General features: G+C 54.2%; 3 protein-coding genes across 4 annotated transcripts; 2 read left to right on the forward strand and 1 right to left on the reverse strand.

The window, feature by feature from the left end:
- The first annotated feature begins 706 nt into the window (after positions 1-706).
- On the forward strand, positions 707-8,212 carry SLC35G2 (solute carrier family 35 member G2). Of its 2 annotated transcripts, none has more exons than XM_059822737.1 (2): positions 707-720; positions 6,419-8,212. In XM_059822737.1, exon 2 carries the CDS (start codon positions 6,441-6,443, stop codon positions 7,674-7,676), a length of 1,236 nt encoding a protein of 411 aa, XP_059678720.1. In that variant the 5' UTR covers positions 707-720; positions 6,419-6,440; the 3' UTR covers positions 7,677-8,212. The 2 variants fall into 2 exon arrangements, with proteins under 2 accessions (XP_059678720.1, XP_009806924.1); XM_009808622.2 differs by lacking the exon at positions 707-720 and adding an exon at positions 5,185-5,218.
- A 628-nt stretch (positions 8,213-8,840) lies between these two features.
- SCLY (selenocysteine lyase) lies at positions 8,841-13,865 on the reverse strand. The gene is made up of 12 exons (XM_059822713.1): positions 13,816-13,865; positions 13,625-13,737; positions 13,435-13,535; positions 13,133-13,289; positions 12,661-12,788; positions 12,386-12,550; positions 11,930-12,036; positions 11,549-11,585; positions 11,077-11,160; positions 10,808-10,910; positions 10,549-10,624; positions 8,841-9,887 (listed from the first exon to the last, which is right to left on the reverse strand). The coding sequence occupies exons 1-12, from the start codon at positions 13,863-13,865 to the stop codon at positions 9,728-9,730; spliced, it is 1,281 nt and encodes a 426-aa protein (XP_059678696.1). The 3' UTR covers positions 8,841-9,727.
- Positions 13,866-14,582: 717 nt separating this feature from the next.
- Positions 14,583-17,421, forward strand: LOC104261709 (uncharacterized). The gene is made up of 2 exons (XM_059822795.1): positions 14,583-14,671; positions 15,772-17,421. Exon 2 carries the CDS (start codon positions 15,805-15,807, stop codon positions 16,651-16,653), a length of 849 nt encoding a protein of 282 aa, XP_059678778.1. The 5' UTR covers positions 14,583-14,671; positions 15,772-15,804; the 3' UTR covers positions 16,654-17,421.
- The last annotated feature ends 1,626 nt before the right edge of the window (positions 17,422-19,047 follow it).

A 19,047-nucleotide genomic window follows, 5' to 3' on the forward strand; every position in this document is an offset into this window, starting at 1 on the left:
AGGGGCGGGGCCGCGCCGCGCCGGGGGGCGGTCCCGGGCTCCGTGAGGCGGCGGGGGCGCGGCCCCGGGGCTGGGCCGGAGCGCCGTCCCAGCCGCGGCCGTGGCCGTGCGGGAGCGCTCGCCGCCGCGCTCTGCCTGCGCGCCCGCCCGGGCGGCGGAGGGGCGGCCCCTCCTCGGCGGCTCGCCTGGGCCGGGGTGGCGGCGATGCGGCCGGTGGGCTGAGGGGGGCCGGGGGCCTCCCGGCATGGGAGAGGCGGGGAGCGGCCGCTGAGGGCGCGGCGGGCTGAGGCAGCGGCGCCGGGCGGGTGTTTCGGCACCGGTAAGTGTTTCGGGGCAGGGGCGGGCGGGGGGCTGCAGAGGCGGCGGCGAGGGAAGGGCCTGGCGGGGAGGGAGCCCCAGCAGCAGCCGCAGCCCCTCGCCCGCCTCCCTCCCACCGCGCGGGGCTGCTGCTCGCCCTGGGGGGGGGTTAAGCCTTACGGCCCGTGCTGCCGCCTTCTCCCCATCGCGGGGCCCTGCCGCCGCTGCCAGGCGCCCTCCCGTTGGGGCTGCAGAGGTGATAGTTGCCATCGCAACTGGCGCCATCCTCCACGGAAAACTCCTGGGCCCCGTCTCCCGTTTTTCACCCGGCCGGCCCCGGCAGCGCTTCTGCACGCACCTCACAAGCACCGGCTTGCTGCCTCGCCAGGTTTTACGCGATGTGTTGGGAGAAGATCAAAAGCAGTAAGCTTTAAATAAATCTTAACCTGTAATCTCTTCTGGTAAACCTGCATGTCGCTTCTCGTGCTTTATTTCAGCCCACTGTAAGGTACCGGTCAAGGCCTTTCTTCTATCTAGCCAAGTTATTTTCGTATGCTGTAGGAGACTATATTTGTTGATGTCTTCTCCCTTCTTTGCCCCATGCCCGGAATTCCAATCTAAAGGGGTTTGTTCAGATTAGGGTGTTTGGAATGCGAAGTTTGCAGGCAAAGCGGCTCTTCTTCCAAAATCACTTGATGCAAGCGTTGCTGCTGCAGAGGTAGTAGTTGCAGCAGGCGACAGACACGAATGCAGAAATTAGAGGAGAGTGGTTTTTTTCATGGAACCAGACGCATTTGGAGCCCTTAGCAAGAGAACCGGTTAGTGAAAGCAAGGGAAATTAAAGGTGTCACATGTAATCCCACTGAAATCGCACGTGGCAGTTTTAGCAAGCTAGCACAAATACAGGTTGGTTTTTGGGTAGCAAAATATTATCAGGAAGGCCCTGACAATTTGTGGGGCTTAAGCGTAGGGTTTATATTTGAATTCTGTGAAGGGTGTACTGGCTCTTCACTTAGGCAGCGCTCTTGGACGTGACTCGATTAATTTGAAGACATGGGATACCGGTTTGTTGGATTGTGTATAATGTTTGCTCTTGTGCTTAAGTACTAAAAATTCCTTTCATATAATTGCTCTTTCATTTTCTTAAATACCTTTTATTATTCATTAAATTTTAATAAAGACTTGAGGTTCTTTGCATATATTTTTAATAAAATTGATTGATACAGTCAGACCATCTGGCTAAAAAGATAAGGGTGCTCTGATTTTCCAGCGTGCACCTTATCAAATAGTTTAAAAGCGTAGCAGAAATGTAGGCTGTTTCAATGATACCAACATTTAATTGCCTGCTGTTGCGCCTTATGCTGCCTTTTCTTCCCCCTCGGTTCATGTTGTGTTGCAGTAGTCAGACATCACCTGCGCGTAGATCCCTTGGCGTGTGCAGTTGCCTGAGCTATCAAGCACCGAAGAATCTCCAGCAAGGTTAAGGTGGTTTAATGGAGAGGGTGCTGAAACAGGAATTTGGGGGATTTTCCTGTACCTGATAAGGAATCAAAAGAAAAACCCGCGTTGTGAGAAGTCAGCGCACTCTACATGGAAGCGCTTAGTGAAGGTGGCACAAGTTCAGTCAGTTATGTGGGTTTGTAGGGATGGAGCGGGTCTTTCGTATATATAACGCTCAGGGAAAATTGTTAGTCTACAGTTATCCGATAGAGATTGCTTACAGCCCTCTGGTAATTGCAGTCTGACTTGGTCAGGATTCGGGGGGGTTTCCACAGAAGAGGTGAAGGAACATCCCTGCGAGGCCTGCCTTTCGGAGCATGGGGATAGCTGACTTCTCGTTTTCGACTTTGTAAGGACCGCAGTTGCCATGTCTGCAAATCTTTCGGAATAACATTTCAGTCGGATGGCTGATTTTGACCGATCTGGCAGAAGATGAGAGTATTTTTCTGTGAGTTTATTGAAAATTGGCGGTTAGAATCACCAGCCAGACCTCACAGCCTTAATTCCTTCAGACATGGCAGGGAGAGCTCAGCCTCCCACCCCACAGTAGTCAAGTGGCATATAATCACCTGTTTCTACCTTGCTAATCAGCATATGTGTAGCGACTGCAGGGGGAGGAGGGGAGTATTTGGGTTTTTTTCTTTTAAAAGAAATCATGGTGCGTATTCTAGTAATGATCTGTGACGTTTATTGAATCCATTGTGGTCATTTGTTCACCCGTGGTTCACACGTTGGTAGTCTGATTTCCATGAGCTGGTAATTTAAATGGGTGTCCCGGGTTGTCGTGTGGATTGGGAATGTTTGTTTTGTTATATAACGTGGGAATTTTGCATAGTGCTTAATCTTCAGCCTTGTATTAAACTCGATTCAAAATCAAATTATGTTTTTCATAGAAAATGCAAATGAACAGTTTTATGTTTCCAGATATGAAGAAAAATAAAAACTTCGTGTCATCTCCACAAAAGTCACTAGCAGAAAGAGAAGTAGCAAGTTTTCTGCAGAGGCTGTGCTGATTTCTGTTTATTTTAAATTTGTGTCTGGGACAAACATAATGGCTTTGGGATATGAACTAATCTCAGTCTTCATTGAAATTCTCACCGGTTACGAAAAGCAAGGTCACCAAAGAGTACAAATAAATGTACTGTGTGAGAGTTGGCGTAACATTTGTCATCTACTCAATATTTAGTAGAGAAAATTAAATTTTGGTTTAAGCACTCCTGTTATTTTTTGTTCTTTGCTACTTCTCAATTCTCATGTGTTTGCCCTTCCGCTTTCCAGACCTTCCAACTGTTAGCATTCGTAGTGCTGAGGAATACTGGAGGGAATACGGCATCCGTATAGGACAGCCATTTTGAGCTACGTGCTCATGATCTATTGTTTTCCTCCAGAGAGATCTCTGAATACATTACACAGGTCCAGTACTAAATTTGCAACTGCATTTTGTCTCTTTTCTACACCTTCTTCTATATTTGTTGGAAGAAAATGTAATCTAAACTCAAGAAGCAAGAAAGTTACCGTTGTATGCTAATGCTACAAAATTAGTTAATTTGGTTTTGTTTTCACGGACCAATAGTTGCAGCATGTACTCAGCTGTTTTTTGATGAAGTGACTGAGTTTCTACAGGCTAGATCCACCGTCACTCTAATAATAGTGCCTGTTGTGCACCTTTTGTCTTCTTTTCCTCCCAGTTATTTTATTCCCGATCCGTATATTGTGCCTTAAATCAAGAAGATCCTAATTTTTTTAAGATGTGGGGACAGCAAGGCAGGATTGTGAATTTATAACACAATGAAAATGCTTGGTAAGAAAAGCCTTGCTTGTGAAAATCACTGCCTTCCTGGACTCACTCAGTGCAGTTTGTATTTGCATAGTAAAAGAATCTAAAATTAGCAACTTATCTGAAGAAAAAGTGCAAGTAGCAGGTGAGGCTGGGGTAGATTCCTGGTAGGGTGTTTTTAAATGTTTGATGGGTTGTTTGATCTGCCCACTAGCGCAGCTGATACCCAGCTCTTACCCTCTTTATTTACCCTCCATGGCATTTCAGCTGTTCCTTCTCAAGTGTCTTGCAGTATTTAAATTGTACGTTAATGGGCACTCTGGAGTACTCCTCCACCATTTAGCGGCGTACTGGGTACGCTTTGTTTTTTCAGCTGAGCTCTGCTGAAAACGTGTTGGCAGCAGAAACGTGAACAGGAGCGGCGCTAGCACAAGGCCTCCTGCATAGACAAGGGTGTTTCTTGTCCTCAGACCCTCTAACGTCTACCGATCTCTGCTTTAGTGAGGTATCTCCGGGCTGGGAGCGTAGTCTGCCAAAGCAAGAGTAAGGTGGTGCCCCGGGATACCTCGCTTACTTGTGCAGGTCCAAACTGGCGCTGCTGCCTTCCTCCAGAGCTGGGACTGGGTGCCTGCCCCTCTCCCCACTCTCATTTATCGCGATCCCTACCAGGGATTCGCTCTGCCTTCAAGAAGTAGGCTACAGCTGAGCTTGGGTGTAGCCTGGCGTTCAATGAACACTCAGCCTGTGAGGAAAAAGGAAGAATGTCCCATTCTTATGTAAACTCTTTTTGCCGGGAGACACAGGCAGTGCTTGGCTGTCACAGATTACGGATGGCGAAAATGCAAAGGCTGAACCTGACCACGATATTTTGGAAGTATTTCTGTGAAGAGCTATTGCACCCGCTTTTACATTGCCTTTTGATCTGTGGTCTCCCTGACAAACCGCCATTGTGCCGTTCAGCCCAATTGTCCACTCGGCTGTGGTCTCGCACCTTCAGGACCCACCTGCTCTGGTGCTTGGGTACTCCCTGCGGACAAGGACTGCAGGGTTGTCCATGTTCATCCCCTGCTGACACCGCAGAGGCCAAACTGCTGCTGCCTGCAGGGCTGGGCTCCGCTCCTGGGGATGGATGACTGGATGGGGAGGATGGGTCCTCCTGGACATCCTCTCTGCAGCGCTGGAGAGGCAGGACAGCAGGCATGGGATGGTGAATTTTCTTGTTATTAAACTGCAGGAACCTTACGCTCACAAAAGCACCACTTGGTCTTTGGAATAGTTCTATCAATAATTCTGAGCGATGGCTGAGGAGTGGTTTTGGCAAGATGACACCGATTGCTTTCTCTCCATCTAAAGTTTTTTGGGTTTTGTGGTGGTGTTTTTTTCATAATGATGCACCAGGGTTGCCAGTTCCCAAGGAGCATGGCCTCAAAGGCATGCTAGCGCTTCTCAAATTTTCAACTTTGAAAAACAAGCAGAATGTTTAGTGCCTCCCTTAGGTATTACTTTCTGTGCCGAGATGATTGTAACCTTTTCTATTTGATATCTGAGAGCATCTGCTGTTTCTGTTTAGACACCCGGACAAAGATGTAGATGACCAAGAGGTGTTTTCCCCTTCTGGCTTGGGATTAAATCTCTCAGTCGCAGGTAAGGTCTGCGTGTGTTTATTTGCTGGGGCGAATAGAAGGCACGGAAGGTTGCCTTTCTCCTGCTGCAGCTTCATTTGGAAGGGCTCTGCGCAGATGGTAGAGGGCAGTGCATAAACAAAGTAATCAGTGACATCCCCGTGCCTGAATTAAACTGACCCGGTGCTGTCACACTGGGCCTGGGGACAGCGATGGCAGGCTCAGCGGAGAGCTGGAGGGAATTGAGGCCATGGGTGGGCTCCCTGTGGGCAGGCTACATGCAGCTGTGACAGCAGAAACCGAGCGGCGTTTGCGCTGGTGAAGGCCGGGTGTGTGAAGGGATTGCTTGCTTGTTTTGGGAGGCTGATGCCGCCGTTTTGACACATGCAGTGCCACGCGTGTTGCTGTGTGTGTCACGGTGGTGTGCTCAAATCAGGGGCATTGATGGGGAGAGCTTGCACCGCTTGTGTAGTGTGAAACGGACCTTCAATAGGAGACGGAAGGGTGGTCGTTTTGTTGCTGCGGTTTTTAAATGTCTGCTGCGGGAAGGTCTGGTTAGTAGCCTGGATCAGCCCTTCTAAATTGCCCCCGTTTAAAAGAAGAAATCAGATTTGAAGAACAAATCTGTTGCAAAATCACTGGAAATAAAAGGATGTGAAAAGAAGAAGGGATTTTTAACACTGTCAAAGTATTGTTCAAAAATGTGTTGTTTATTCATATGTTAACCATGCTGACTTGCTCAGGCATACTCCCTATTTCCCTGTCTTGCTGTCAGTTTAGAAACACGGCGATCATCTCCTCCAGACAAATTTCTTCCGTAATCTTGTAACATTAGTGAGCAATTAACAATAAGTAGAATTCATAATTACAGGGTATTTACTGTCCAAAAAGCTTAGCAAGCGAACGTTCTCATTATAATAAGAATATACTAGAATGCATTATATGTGCTATACATAATGAGAATATATGTCATTTTCAAAAACTAGTGACTAAAATGAAGTTCCACAGTTGGTTTTTAAGGAGATCCAAATGGCCTGACTATCAAAAACATTTAGCAGTAACTCACCAGAAAATTAAAGCAAACCCAAGAACAATCCAGTAGTACTTGGACTTGGTTGATAAAAATAGCTTGTAAACACTAACAGCATTTACATTCTAATGAATCTCTCACTATTCATTAAATAAAAATAACAGCGCATCTCCTTTTTTTTTTTTGCTTAAGGCCAGGACGTTTCTCTGAGGCAATGGATATGTCTTCCCAAAAATACCCAGTCAAAAAGCGAGTGAAAATTCATCCCAACACAGTAACAGTGAAATATACTTCTCATTATCCCCAGCCAGGAGAAGAGGGATATGAGGATGTTAATGAAGATACTGGAGTATTTATGGAGGACAATCCTAAGAAAAGACTACTGAATGATGGGAAAAAGAGAGAAAGGACATTTTTTGGCACAATAGACACCAAACTTCAGCCAGCACAACTGCCAAAACCCGATGAGATCGGGCAATCCCAGCATTTTTCTGAAGGAAATATACTGCAGTCGAGGAAAACATGGGTGGTCCTTTTTGGATCTGCTGTGGCTCACGGATGTGTGGCTCTAATTACAAGATTAATTTCTGATCGTTCCAAAGTGCCATCCCTAGAGTTAATTTTCATCCGTTCGGTCTTACAGGTGCTGTCCATTACTGTTGTGTGTTATCACCATGAGCCTCCCTTTGGCCCCAAAGGCTACAGGCTCCGGCTCTTCTTCTATGGGGTCTGCAATGTTATCTCTATTACCTGTGCTTATACCTCCTTCTCTATAGTTCCCCCCAGCAATGGGACCATTATGTGGAGGGCTACCACTACAGTGTTCAGCGCCATTTTGGCTTTTTTACTCCTAGATGAAGGAATGGCTTACGTCGACATAATTACTGTAGTAGGCAGTGTGTTTGGCGTTTGTCTGGTCATGATCCCCAATATTGTTAAGGAGGAAAGCTCTTTGCTGAGCACCTGGAAGGAAGCTTTTGGCTATACCATGACCGTTATGGCAGGTTTGACCACTGCTCTCTCCATGATAGTCTATAGGTCAATCAAAGATAACATCAGCATGTGGACGGCACTATTCACCTTTAGCTGGACGGGAACGGTGTGGGGAGCGTCCACCATGTTCCTACTTCAAGAGCCAATCGTCCCCCTGGATGGAGAAACCTGGAGCTATCTCCTTGCCATCTGCCTGTGCTCCACAGCAGCCTTCCTGGGGGTCTACTACGCCCTGAGCAAGTTCCACCCTGCTTTGGTCAGCACCGTACAGCACCTGGAGATAGTCATCGCCATGGTCCTGCAGCTTGTCGTGTTGCGGATCTTCCCAGGTGCTTATGATCTTGTTGGGGGAGCGGTTATTTTGGTTAGTGTTTTTTTCCTTGCGTGTTATAAACTGTCCTGGAAGAATTTAGGAAGGCAAGATTATCAGGAGATTGTGGATTCTTCCATTAAATGAATTGCGGTTTTGCTGGCCGATTCTGGCTATGTGACCAGGTGAAAGTAACATATTTCAACTCCGTGGTGTTCTAGCATAGTGGTCAGGTCCTCTCTCTACCGTTTAATTTCACAGCTGATGTAGCAATGTTGGTATTTCCAGACTTCCACGACAGGTCAATTTGTTCTAGTGCGTACAACCACCAACATTTTGTCATATGAGAAAAGCTCCAGCACGTAGGGTGCGTGAGTGGAAGCACAGGCTGGCCCACAGAAGTGCAGGCCAAGTCATAGGTATGTTCTTCCTCACCTTCCCTGCATAAGGCAATACAGAGACAGAGGGATTCACTAGTGACTCTCATTCCTGTGCAGTGTGGTAGTAGGAAAATGAACAGTAAAACCATTAAAATGGTCAACCAGAGTATTCATATCCTCTGTAACACTTCTTATGCTTTGGCTGTAATAGTCTAAATGAAGTAATGCTAATATTTCTGTGGTTAAAACTTGCATTTCCTGTGTGTATGAAGAGTAAGTCAGTAAAGCTTTTTGTGTTCTGTGGTTAAATTTCTGTCTGAATTGATGCAGGAAGCCCAGACCTCCTGCAGGGGAAAGAGAGCCCCAAAAACTGGATCTCCAGTTGTGCCACAGCTGTGAAAGAAAGGTCACCAAGAACTGTAAGGTCCATGACAGATAAAAGGTCTATCCCTGAAGCACAGCAATATTCTTTCTACAGAACCACTTTTTCTAAAAGAGGTTTCGACTATTATGCAAGGGAGGAAAAAAAAAGGAAAAAGAAAAGATTGCATTTAAGATTGAGATGTGAGCAGCGGCACTAACACTGAACAGCCCAACAGGCATCCAGTGACTTTAAGTCAGTGTGCTTGGGTCCTAACGCTTCGGTTAGAAATTATATTTATTAAAAGCCCCAGGGTTTTGTGGTTCCAAATAGTATTCCTGGCCATGCTAATGTATTGCTAGTAACGAGAAAGACCAGCATCTAAGAATCTGTGTCCATGGGCTCCATACCAACCAGGACCAGCGTGCACCTCCCTGCTCCAGCAGACTGTGCCTCTGTTCTGGGACACAATCATTTTCTGAGGGAGAAGACATTGCTCAGATGACCCCAACCAGTCCAACTTCCCCCACTGAAAACACCATGGAAAATACATTTTACTTGGGGAAAAGCCATGGCAGCAGCAATCACTTTTATTCCCATGAATACCCAGGGAGACCAGGTCCCCCGACATCAGTCAGCCCAGCCGGCAATGCTCCTAATCTGTGTGACACTTGTGTCCTCCTGTGTCAGTGATGAGAGCGACCACCTGGGCCACGCAGGGAAGACACGTTTCCTCAGGTGCTGGCAGTTATGGCTGCCCCAACAACTCTGTTTCCTTTAGGAGCACGTGGAGCTGGCAACAGGAGCTCTGCCCACTGTAGAAAGGACAGGAGGAAGGGGAGCAGGTCATGCAACACAGTGCTGGGAAAGCCGTGCCCAACACCCTCCCAGCCAAAAAAAGCCTTTAGAAGCTTAGGGCCCTGGTAGGGGCAGGCAGTTCCCAGCCCAGCATCTTGCTGTGCTTCTATCAACTCCTCGTTTCCCTCTGAGGCAGATGGTCTTTCTTCCTGTGAGGGATAAGACAGCAGGAAAGCTTCCTTTGTGGAAAACAACCAGGGCAAAAGGCTCCATCTCCTATGGCTTCCATGCCTGTTACACTCTGCAGGGAGTCGAGCTTTGAGACTCCGTCGTGCCAACACGCACGCATGTGTGCAGCCAGCTGGGTACGTGCTGGCAAGCGAGGAGCACCCAGCAGCAAGACTCCCCGAACGCCTGCACCGTGCAGTGGGGATGACAGAGTCCTGAGCAAGCTCTTGACCTGCCCCAGCCCCAAAGCAGCAAAGCCCCCTCCTCAGCACAGCTCCCTGCTGCCTCCAGCACCTGCGCTAGCTTCTCTGCTTGAGCTGCACATGCTGCAGAGCCGTGCCAGCCCCGCTGTGATCCCTGTGAGCGTAAGCCGATATACGGCTGAGCAGAGCTAAGAACCTGCGTGGTGGCCGGGGAACAATTCCCAGGGTCTACTGGGCTTGGTCCTGGTCCAGCTGCGCCACAGCCTGCACGAGGTCCTGCACAACCAGGTCCACATCTGCCCGAGTGGTGTCTCGCCCCACACTCAGGCGCAACGCGTTCTGCGCGACGTCGTAGGGGATCCCGCAGCTGAGCAGAATTGAGGAGGGCCTGAAACACAGACACAGGGGTGAGCGGGTTTAACTCGAAGGCTGAAGAAGCACATGCATCACAAGAAAGCTTCACCAAGCCGTAAGAGGGAGCACATCTGCAGATGCACTCCAGGCAAACCTGTCTCCTGCACAGCACCCTGCTCACTTTCCGAAGGCACCTGCTCCCACTGGACTTGTTGCCCTATGGTGGATCTGGCTCTTCCCCTCCAAGGAAGAACCTCTTCCATGTCCCCATGGGTTGGCGGCTTTGCCACGTCTACAGGGCATTGCTCTAGACCAGGCCAAAAGCACCTGCTGTCCCCACGCACCCCCAAAGGAGCCTGCTGGAGACCCAAATTGGGCTTGAGTGGGTGAGCCAAGCATACACGAACATAAGGCAGACCGTCTTCTGGCAGTGCCAGACGTTGAAGAGTACTTCCAAGCTCAGCTGGATCACCAAAGCCAGGAGGGACAAAGTCCTTCTGAGCAGCAGTCAAGCGTTCCAGCTGTGTCTCCTGCAATAACCTCTTTTGCAGCCCTTCAGCCCCTCTGGAAAGCTCTGCACCCTCTTTGCTCCAGGTGACGCTGCCCACAGCCACCCACGGTCCCATTCCCTGTCCTATTTCCCTCCCGCTCTCCTCTGGGAAGACGCCCTTGGCCTAGCAAAGCCAGCTGCTTACCGATCCCCTTTCTCAGAGTGGCAGGCAGCCCCAACGCTGGCAAGAAGCGTCTTGCAGCAAGACAGCACCCTTCGCCCTGCAGCACACACAAGCACAGGTCTCCCAGTGCCCAGGCTCTCTCCAAGGGCCGCTGCCTGCCTCATCTCCCTGCCCAAGCCACAGCCGAGCGCCTGCCAGCCTCTAGCCACAGGGTGCTGTGCAGGGCAGGTGCTTGGGCTCCGTGGGCACCATCACAGGGCAGCGGTGGGGTGAGAGCTACCTTGAAGGCCTGGACCCAGGATGGAGAAGTTAGAGGTGTTGCAGAGTCGCTTGGAGCCCGTAAAGTGGCTGTTGAGGTGGATCCTCTGTTTCCCAAAGGAGGCCTGGAGAAATCAGAGGACTGTGAACCACTCTGGGTTCGCGAGCAGCTCTGTCCTGATGAAGAAGTGTCAGGGCCAGAAGGACACACCCACCCTGGCTCCAGGCCCTGCACTCTGCAGGCTGAGACCCCGGGAGGGGAAGAGACAAACAGGAACCAGGTCTGCTCACCTCCAGCCTGGCCTCCAGGTAATCCCGAACATCCCGCATATGAGTCTCGTAGGCCTCCCAGTTCTTGCTCACTAACTCTGCAGCCTGAGGAGAGAAAACCCAGACAGGCTCTGTCAGCGACCCCCTGACACCTCCCTCCCTGCGCGGCCCCCTGGCATGTGAGTCCAGCCCGGGAACAGCCTCTGCAATTGCCAGGTCCCCGGCATCCCCCAACAGCCTCTCGGTGCCTCTCGCCACATGAGCTGCGGGACTGCCCACTGCCAGGGCTGCAAAGCAGCTGCAAAGCAGCTCCAAAGCACCTCCTTTGACGGGCACCAGAAAGCCCCATCTCCTTTCCCGGTAGTTCACCCACCCTCCCGCACCCCGAGTTTGTCACTTCTGATGACCGGGGAGCATGGGTGGCTGGCTCCGTGCTGGCTCCGCCAGGCAGCACCCCCGGGGAACTGCTCACCCGTGACCATCACTGACTCACCTGCCCAAGGCCAGCGATCATTGGGGTGTTCTCAGTGCTGTAAGGGAAGAGGGAGCCGTGAGTTATTTCTCCAGACCAGAAACCCAGCCTCAAGGCACAGACATTCCCCGCGTGGGACCCCTCACCGCTGGTAGGGGATCCTGGACACCCCTGTGAGGTAGTTGGGAAGGGGGCAGTTCCACACCATGGTTCCTCCCGTGGCAAAGCCTGTGCACCAGGCTCCTGCACTTCCCATGCACGGATCCACCTCCCTGCGCTGGGCTGCCCACCCCAGGGCTGGCAGGTGACACAGCTGCCAGCTCAGCTCGGACTAAGTAGCCACACATGGTTTGGCCACCAGCCCGAGGCCCAGCTCTCTGAGCCACCACCCAGCCACCTTACCCTGGCCGGAAACTCCTCTCCTGTCCCCCTCCAAAGAGCATGGGGTGCAGTGGGGTGTTGGTGCCAGGGCCACGCACGTACAGCGCGCCAATCCGTGGGCCGTAGAACTGCGGGGAGAGACAGCTGTGGTGACCCTGGGGAGACTGCCAGGTGTCCCTTTCCTGTACTCCTGCCCAAATCCGAGTGCCCTCCAGTGCTGACCCCTGCCCATCTCACAGGCACAGACTGCTGCAGAGCTGTCCCCCGCCCTTGGCCTCCTCCTGCTCCCCCTTCCAGACGTCCCCCTGGCTCGCCTCGTCACCCAGCTGAAGACTGTCTTCAGAGCATCACCCAGCAGGAAAACTTTGACCGCTGATGAGTTACCAAGCTGTGGGGGGCACCCAAAGTCTTCCTGGCACCCCAACAGAGATGTCTTAGAGGGCGAACAGCAGCTGGGCCACGTGAACAGGGCCATACCTTGTGTCCCACGATGGTGAGGTAGTCCACCCCCAGCTCCTGCACGTCCACGCGCCCCTTGCCAATCATCTGCGCCGCGTCCGTGTGCACCAGGATCCTGGGCAGCCCCTCTGCTGCTCTCCGCTGATTGAGGGCACGGACACGCTGGCTCAGCTCCGCGACAGGCTGGTGGGAGGGAAGAGGGTCTGCATCCCAGGAACGGTCTGCTCCCCCTTATCAAGCACCTTTTTGCGAGGATGTCCCCACCCTGTCCCACTTGCTGCTCACAGACTCACCATGATGACCCCAGTCTCGTTATTGGCCAACATGATGGAAACCAGGCAGGTGGTCGGCCGGATGGCGGCAAGGACGTCGTCCACCTCAGCCCGCCCGCTTCGTGGGGACACAGGCACGAAGGTAGCTTCTGCAAGCCAAGAAACAAGCCCTGAGGTTTGCTGGGAAGCCCGACAGCACCCAGGGCTGCCTGCGCCCCGCTGAGCGGGCAGGAGAGCTGTGCAGGCAACTGGCACGCAAGCAGAGAGCACGGCGGCTCTTGGGGCCGGCCTTGGATGCCAACAGGGTAACGCACCCAGCTTGAGGGAATGGGGGCACCGTGTGGGGAGTCAGTGCCCTTTGCAGGGGGAAAGGGGACCATCACAGAGCAAGCAGGTCCCCGCTCTCCTCCACAGAAACACCAGCGGAGAAAAGCTCCCCTCGCAAACCCCAGCCTGCGGCCAGACGTCCCCAGCCTGTCCCTCTGTCGCTCACCCGCCAGGCTCTCCTTCACCAGCTGCTCCAGCGGCAGGCGGACCGAGTCGTGCTCCACGCTCGACGTCACGATGTGCGGCGTCCCCCAGCTGTCCCCCGGCCTGGCCTGGCTCTCGTGGAAGTGCCGGCGAGCGCTGTGGATCACCATGTTGTTTGCCTGAAGAGAGGAAGGCAGAGGGGAAAATGAAGGCCCAGAGGGAGCGCGGCACCCTTCCTCCCCACCCTCCTCATCGCCGCTTGCTCGAGAGGAGGCGGCGGGCAGGGGGGTCACCGCCCTGCACAGAGGTCGCGGCCGCTCCCACCTCCGTGCCCCCCGAGGTAAAGACGATGTCCTCCGGCCGGCCCCCCAACATCCTCGCCAGGCTCTCCCGGGCGCCGCCGATGAGCTCCTTCGCCTTCCTGCCTGCGGGACGAGAGGCGGCGGCTCGGCCACGGGCTCCCTCGGCCCGGCCGCAGCAGGGAGCCGGCACGGCAGCTCCCGCGGGTCCCTACCTGCCGGGTGGGAGCTGCTGGGGTTGCCCCAGGCCTGGCGCATGGCGTCCCGCACGGCCCGGGCCGCCTCGGGGGCCAGGGGGGTGGTGGCGTTGTGGTCCAGGTAGACCCTCCTGCGGGGGGCAGGCGGCAGGTGAGGGGGCGCCGGGGCGGGGGGGGCACGGACGGGGCGCGGGGGGGGGGGGTCTCACCCCTCCGACGCGTCGCGCCGCGCCTCTGCCGGCTCCGTCCCGGCGCCCATCGCTGCCGCCGCCGCCGTCCCGCCGCCCTCACACCGCGGGGCAGAGACGTGTGGGCGCCCACGGCGGGGAGCTGCCCTGCCTGCCCCCCCGCCCCGGCACCGCCAATCAGCTCCCTCCCGCCTGCCCCGCCGCCGCTGGGCCCACCAATGAGCTCCCTCCCTCCTTCCCCCATCACGGCGTTAACCAATCAGCTCCCTCTCCCCTGCCCCAGAATAATAGCACCCGTCAATCAGCACCCGCCTTCCTCCCTTCCCCGCCGCCATGACCCCCGCCCGCCCGCCAATCCGCTCCCCGCCGCCTGGGCAGCGGCCAATCAGCTCCCGTCATCCTCGCGGCCCGCACTGCGCCCGCCCATTGGCCGGGGGACCCCGAGCTCGCGGGGCTCCCATTGGCCCCCGGCAGGCGGCGCCCGCGGCGCAGCCAATCGGCTCCGCCCGGGACCCCTCCTCCCCCCAGCCAGGGGGCGCCGGCGGGACCGCCAGCGCGCGGGATGGGCGGGGGGGGTGTCGGGGCCGCGGCACCGGCGCGCGCTCACTCTCAGGCGCCGCTCCCTCCCCCCCCCCCCCCCCCCCGCGCAGCCAATCCCGCGGCCGGTACCGCCGCGCCAGGCGGAAGGGGCGGGCGCGAGGCGGCGCTCACTTCCGGCGCGCACCATCGAGACGCGAGCGGCGGGGGCGGCCCTTCCGGGAGAGGGCGGGCGGGAGCCGCCGCGGCGCTGCCCCTCTCCAAGATGGCGGCGGCAACCTCGGCCTGTTCCCCCCGCTCCTTCCTGCGCAGGCTCCGCAGACCCCCCTCTAAGATGGCGGTGAGCCCCGGGGAGGGGAGGGGCCGGGCCGGGCCGGGGGCAGGGCGCGCCAGGCTCCGCCGACCCCCGCCCGGGGCCCGCGGCCCGCTGGAGGCCTCAGGCGGGGCGGCCGGGCGGCGCCCGGGGCCCTCCCGGCACCGCGCCGTGACTCAGCGCTGCGGGGGGCCCCGGGCCGCGGCGGGGGGGGGAGGGGGGAGCGACCCCGGCCCCGCTCCCCCGGCGGCGGTCCCGCAGCCCCCGGCGCGCCCCCGCCTCCGGGAGCCGCCGGCTGAGGGGGGGCTGTGGCGGCGGGAGGCCCGCGGGCCTGCCCGGGGCCCGCGGCGGGCCCTGTTGTTCCTCGGCGGGCCCGGGCCTCGTGGCTCCGCGGGCCCCCTCGGCCGGGGCGGCGGCGGGCGGAGAGGCCGAGCCGCGGCTGAGGAGCTGCGGGCTGCGCTGCCGCTCGCCCCGGCTCCCCGCGCCGCCTGCGCGGCCAGGAAAAGTGCCAGTCATGCTGCGGGGCAGGCCGGGCCTGGGCAGGGCCGCGGCGGGCTGCCACGAGTAATGCCGGGCCGAGGCCTCGGTGCTGCGGGCCGTGGCCCGGTCGGGGGGCAGGGAGGGGGTGGCGGGCACGGCGAGGGCGAGCTGGTGTTTCCCGGCCGCTCCCGGGGAGGGGGCCAGGCGAGGGGAGCCGCGGGGGAAAGGAGCCTGTCCGTTTTAGGCAGCCCCGTACCGGCGCAGGAGAGAGCGTGCGGTGCTGCGGCGCAGCCGGTGTTGTGGCGTGCCTGCCTGCGCGTGCCGGCGTTGGAGTCCCGTGCCCTAGGCGGCCTTGATTTACTGTAATTTACAAGATGAAGCCCAAAACCCAATTAAAAACTAATTAACATAAACAAACACGCTGTATTAGGCTTTGAACCGCACGGAGGAGCGAGATAGGCTCGACGTGCAGATGTTTAAATGGGCTGGGCTAACACAGCGGCCGTCCAACAGCAACGGAGTGCGCCATAAAATCCCAGATCTTATTGGTCTGAGCGCATTTTCTCATTTGTTTATTTTTGCTGCAGAAAAAAGAAAGCTTCATTTGATGTACTCCTTTTTTCCCCCCCCCCCCCTTCATCTTTCAGATTATGTCATAACCACAAAATAAACGAGCAGTGATGGAATCACTGGACACCGAGGTGAGAGCACGGAAGACTCTGGGGACTGTTGAATATGTAGAGTCTTCAGGTTTCACCCAGGGAATACTGCCAACCAAGAAGGATGTGGTTCAGAATATGCTGTATTTATTGCAGCCCAAAAGAGCTGGCCAGGCCCAGCGGTCCAAAGAGGATGCGGCCCAGTTGCTCGCTGAGCACCTGCAAGAGCACTGGTTGGTTTGCAACTTGCACACCATCGCCACGCAAAATATAAAGAAACTAATCCTCAAAATGTACGAGGAGTTTACCAGATTGTATCAGACCAGAAAGCAGAGACAGAACCAGGCTTTTACCGAGCGAGCAGACAAATTCAATGAGAGTTCAGAGAAGCTCTTTGACGTATTTTGTACAGACACGCAGACGAGAAATAAACTGGAGGAATACAGTGGAATAAAAATGACTAGCATCGAGTGGAAATTTCTTGAAGATCAAAGAAGCGAAAGAAAAATGTACTATGAAGATTTCACAGACAAGCAAGAACTGAAGATGATGGAAAGAAGACAAAAGATACAATGTCTGGAGCACTTCAGAAAACTCGCCAAGGAGGAGAAGGAAGGAAGCAAAGCGAAGGAAATGAAATATAAAAGTGACGAGCAATCAGACGAAGGCACGAGTGTGGATGAATCCTACCCTGCGGAGGAGGAGAACGGCGGGGCTCCGGCCTTTTCGCTGCGGGGCAGGAGGAAGCGCCGGTGCACCACGACTCCTGCGAGCGCTGCCATGCCCCTGGAGTGCCAGCATATACGGATGAGCATCAGGAGAGTTAGGCCTGGGTTCTACGAGACTGTGGAGAAGGTCAAAAACTGCTAGCGCATGCCGCGGTCGGCCGGCAGGGCTGCTGGAGTATGAGGTGGCAATGCACACGTTAGGCAAGTTTGAAATCCCACCGTCAATTGGAAGTGATTGTTGTAGATCCCCAAGCCAGAGCTCAGGAACATCCTGCCTCCGGAGGAGAGCACTGGGACGACGACAACAGCGGCAAGGACTAAAACCTGTGAACTTGGAAGGCTAAGTAGTCAGCGGCTAATGACGCGAAGGCTCAGACATAGCAGATGATCTAAGGTTACGTAGCATATAAGCCTCTTCTTCCAAGGTCCTGTCTACATCAGTGGGTTTTCGGAAGTCTCTCACCATTTCTGAGCCAGTGGTGGCCTAACAGTGCGAAACAGGACTCGGATTTACTGCAGGGAAATAACTTGGACTTGTTGCTAACAGAATATGGGTGTGCTGCAAAGCCCTAACTCCTGCTGGTTTCGGTGGGAGTGAAAGGTGCTCGGCCCCTTTCAGCAGAATTTGGCATTTCTGCAAGGAAGGAAGCTGGTTTTCAGCTTGTATTACCCAGTCCCGGGGAGGCGCCCTGCGGTTTTGTGAAGGGATTGCTCTCTTGCTTGAGGAGGGGGAGAGAGAGATCAGGAGACATTTGAGTGCTTTGGCTGTAAAAGCATTGTTGATTCTGAATGTTTTATTCTAGATTCTATTTTAATGACGTTTCCTTGATCAGGAGAAACCTTACCATAATTGGATGAGTTTTAACACGAAGTCCCTAATCTAGGATCTGAGGTGTGAATCCTAAATGAAGTGGTAATGTTTTTATTTTCCGGGGGGGGGGGGGGGGGGGGGTAAGATAGGGGGAAGGATGCAAATTGCATTATTTAGTTTTAAGATGGGAAGAGTTTTATAAACTGTCATCCTGCCTTCTTAGGATCCAGGGAAGAAAAAGCCTTCCCAGGTGTGGGTAGCTGTGGGATTGACAGCAAAAGGCACCTGAATCCGGGCTTGCTTTTCCACCCCCGAGGTCTGGAGTTTGTGTGAACAAAGTGTCACCCTCTTGCCCACGTACATCCTGAGCAGTGACGTGTCTGTGATTTTTTTTTTAGATACCCGCAGTCCAAGGGTGTCTGCCGTTTTTAGTTAGAGTTGCTTTACTGGTTTTTAAAGATGAGAGACTTGAACATTCAGTGAAACCCAGTGCTGGAGATCTCTCCGGTGAGAGTCCCAAACCTTGCCAGGCTACACTGAAAATTAAAATCCCCAAGTCTCTATTTGTCCACAGAAGGTCTCTGGTAGAAAGAGTGCAAACTTGCCTGGTTTTCAAATTTACCTTTCAGTGTGAACGTTGGTTTCCCCACTCCAGTATCTCAGCTTTTCCCCGTTTCTTTCCTCTCCGTCCTGCACATCATTTTACTGACATTAACTCGTGCTGTTTCATTCTTTGGCTTTTGCTCCCTTTAACAATAAATGCATGTACGAATAATTTTGACAGTTCCTTTACTTTTGATGAATCAGTTCTTGGACTGCTTTGAAGTCCTATGCCAAAGGAGGAATGAAACGCAAATTAGCTGCTGGTCCAGTTGGGACACAGCAGAGCTAGCGAGCGCAAGAGGCGGCGGCAGCCCCGGCCTGGCTGCTCAGGCAGGCTCCGGCATACCTGCGCTCCGTCCCTCCGCCTGCGGACGGATCCGTCCGGCTCCGAGCGATGCATCGGCTTCCCAGTGACCTTGCTCGTTAGTAATTGCCGGGATCCTTGTTCTGTGTCTCTGAGAAGTTCTTCATGGTAAGTTGCTCCAAAATATTTAGTGAACTCAGTGTATTCCGCATCACTCGTAGTGTCGTTACAGGTTTAATAGCACGCACCCACCTCCTGCAACACCCTTCAGCCTCCGCTGCTTGAGAGTTCGCAGCCCTCTCTCTCCTCCTCTCTCTGATGTGCTTCACTGACTTCCCCGTGCAAATTATGTCACGTTTAAACTATTTGCCTTCCAGCCCTGAGGTGCTGGACTTGAGCCCCTCACTGGGCTTCTACACCAGCAGCTCTGTTTCAGCAGGGAATATAGCCAAGCTCGGACCTCGCCGAAGTAGAAATTTTTTTCAATAACTGCTGTAAAACCCCCTTTGTATTACAAATATAGCTGACAGTATAAACGCTCGTGTGTAAAGCAAATCCACCGGGGTTGACTCGAATACGGAACACAGCTGTATAGCGCTTTATGATTTTCAGGGATTCAGGGAATTTAAGGTTGTCGAATCTGACTTCCTGTATACCACAGGGAATTACATTTCATTCAGAAGCCCCACACTCAGCCTGCTAGTTTCGGTTTAACTGATGTGTCTTACAGAAAGTCGAGCTGAAGGCGTCAGAAGTCTGCCGTCTTCCTCAGTTACACACTTAGTGGTTTGTCACCTTTGCTGTTATAAAAAAGAAGA

The sequence above is a fragment of the Gavia stellata genome, chromosome 11 (assembly GCF_030936135.1).
Source record: "Gavia stellata isolate bGavSte3 chromosome 11, bGavSte3.hap2, whole genome shotgun sequence".
In the NCBI taxonomy this organism is placed as follows: Eukaryota; Metazoa; Chordata; class Aves; order Gaviiformes; family Gaviidae; genus Gavia; species Gavia stellata.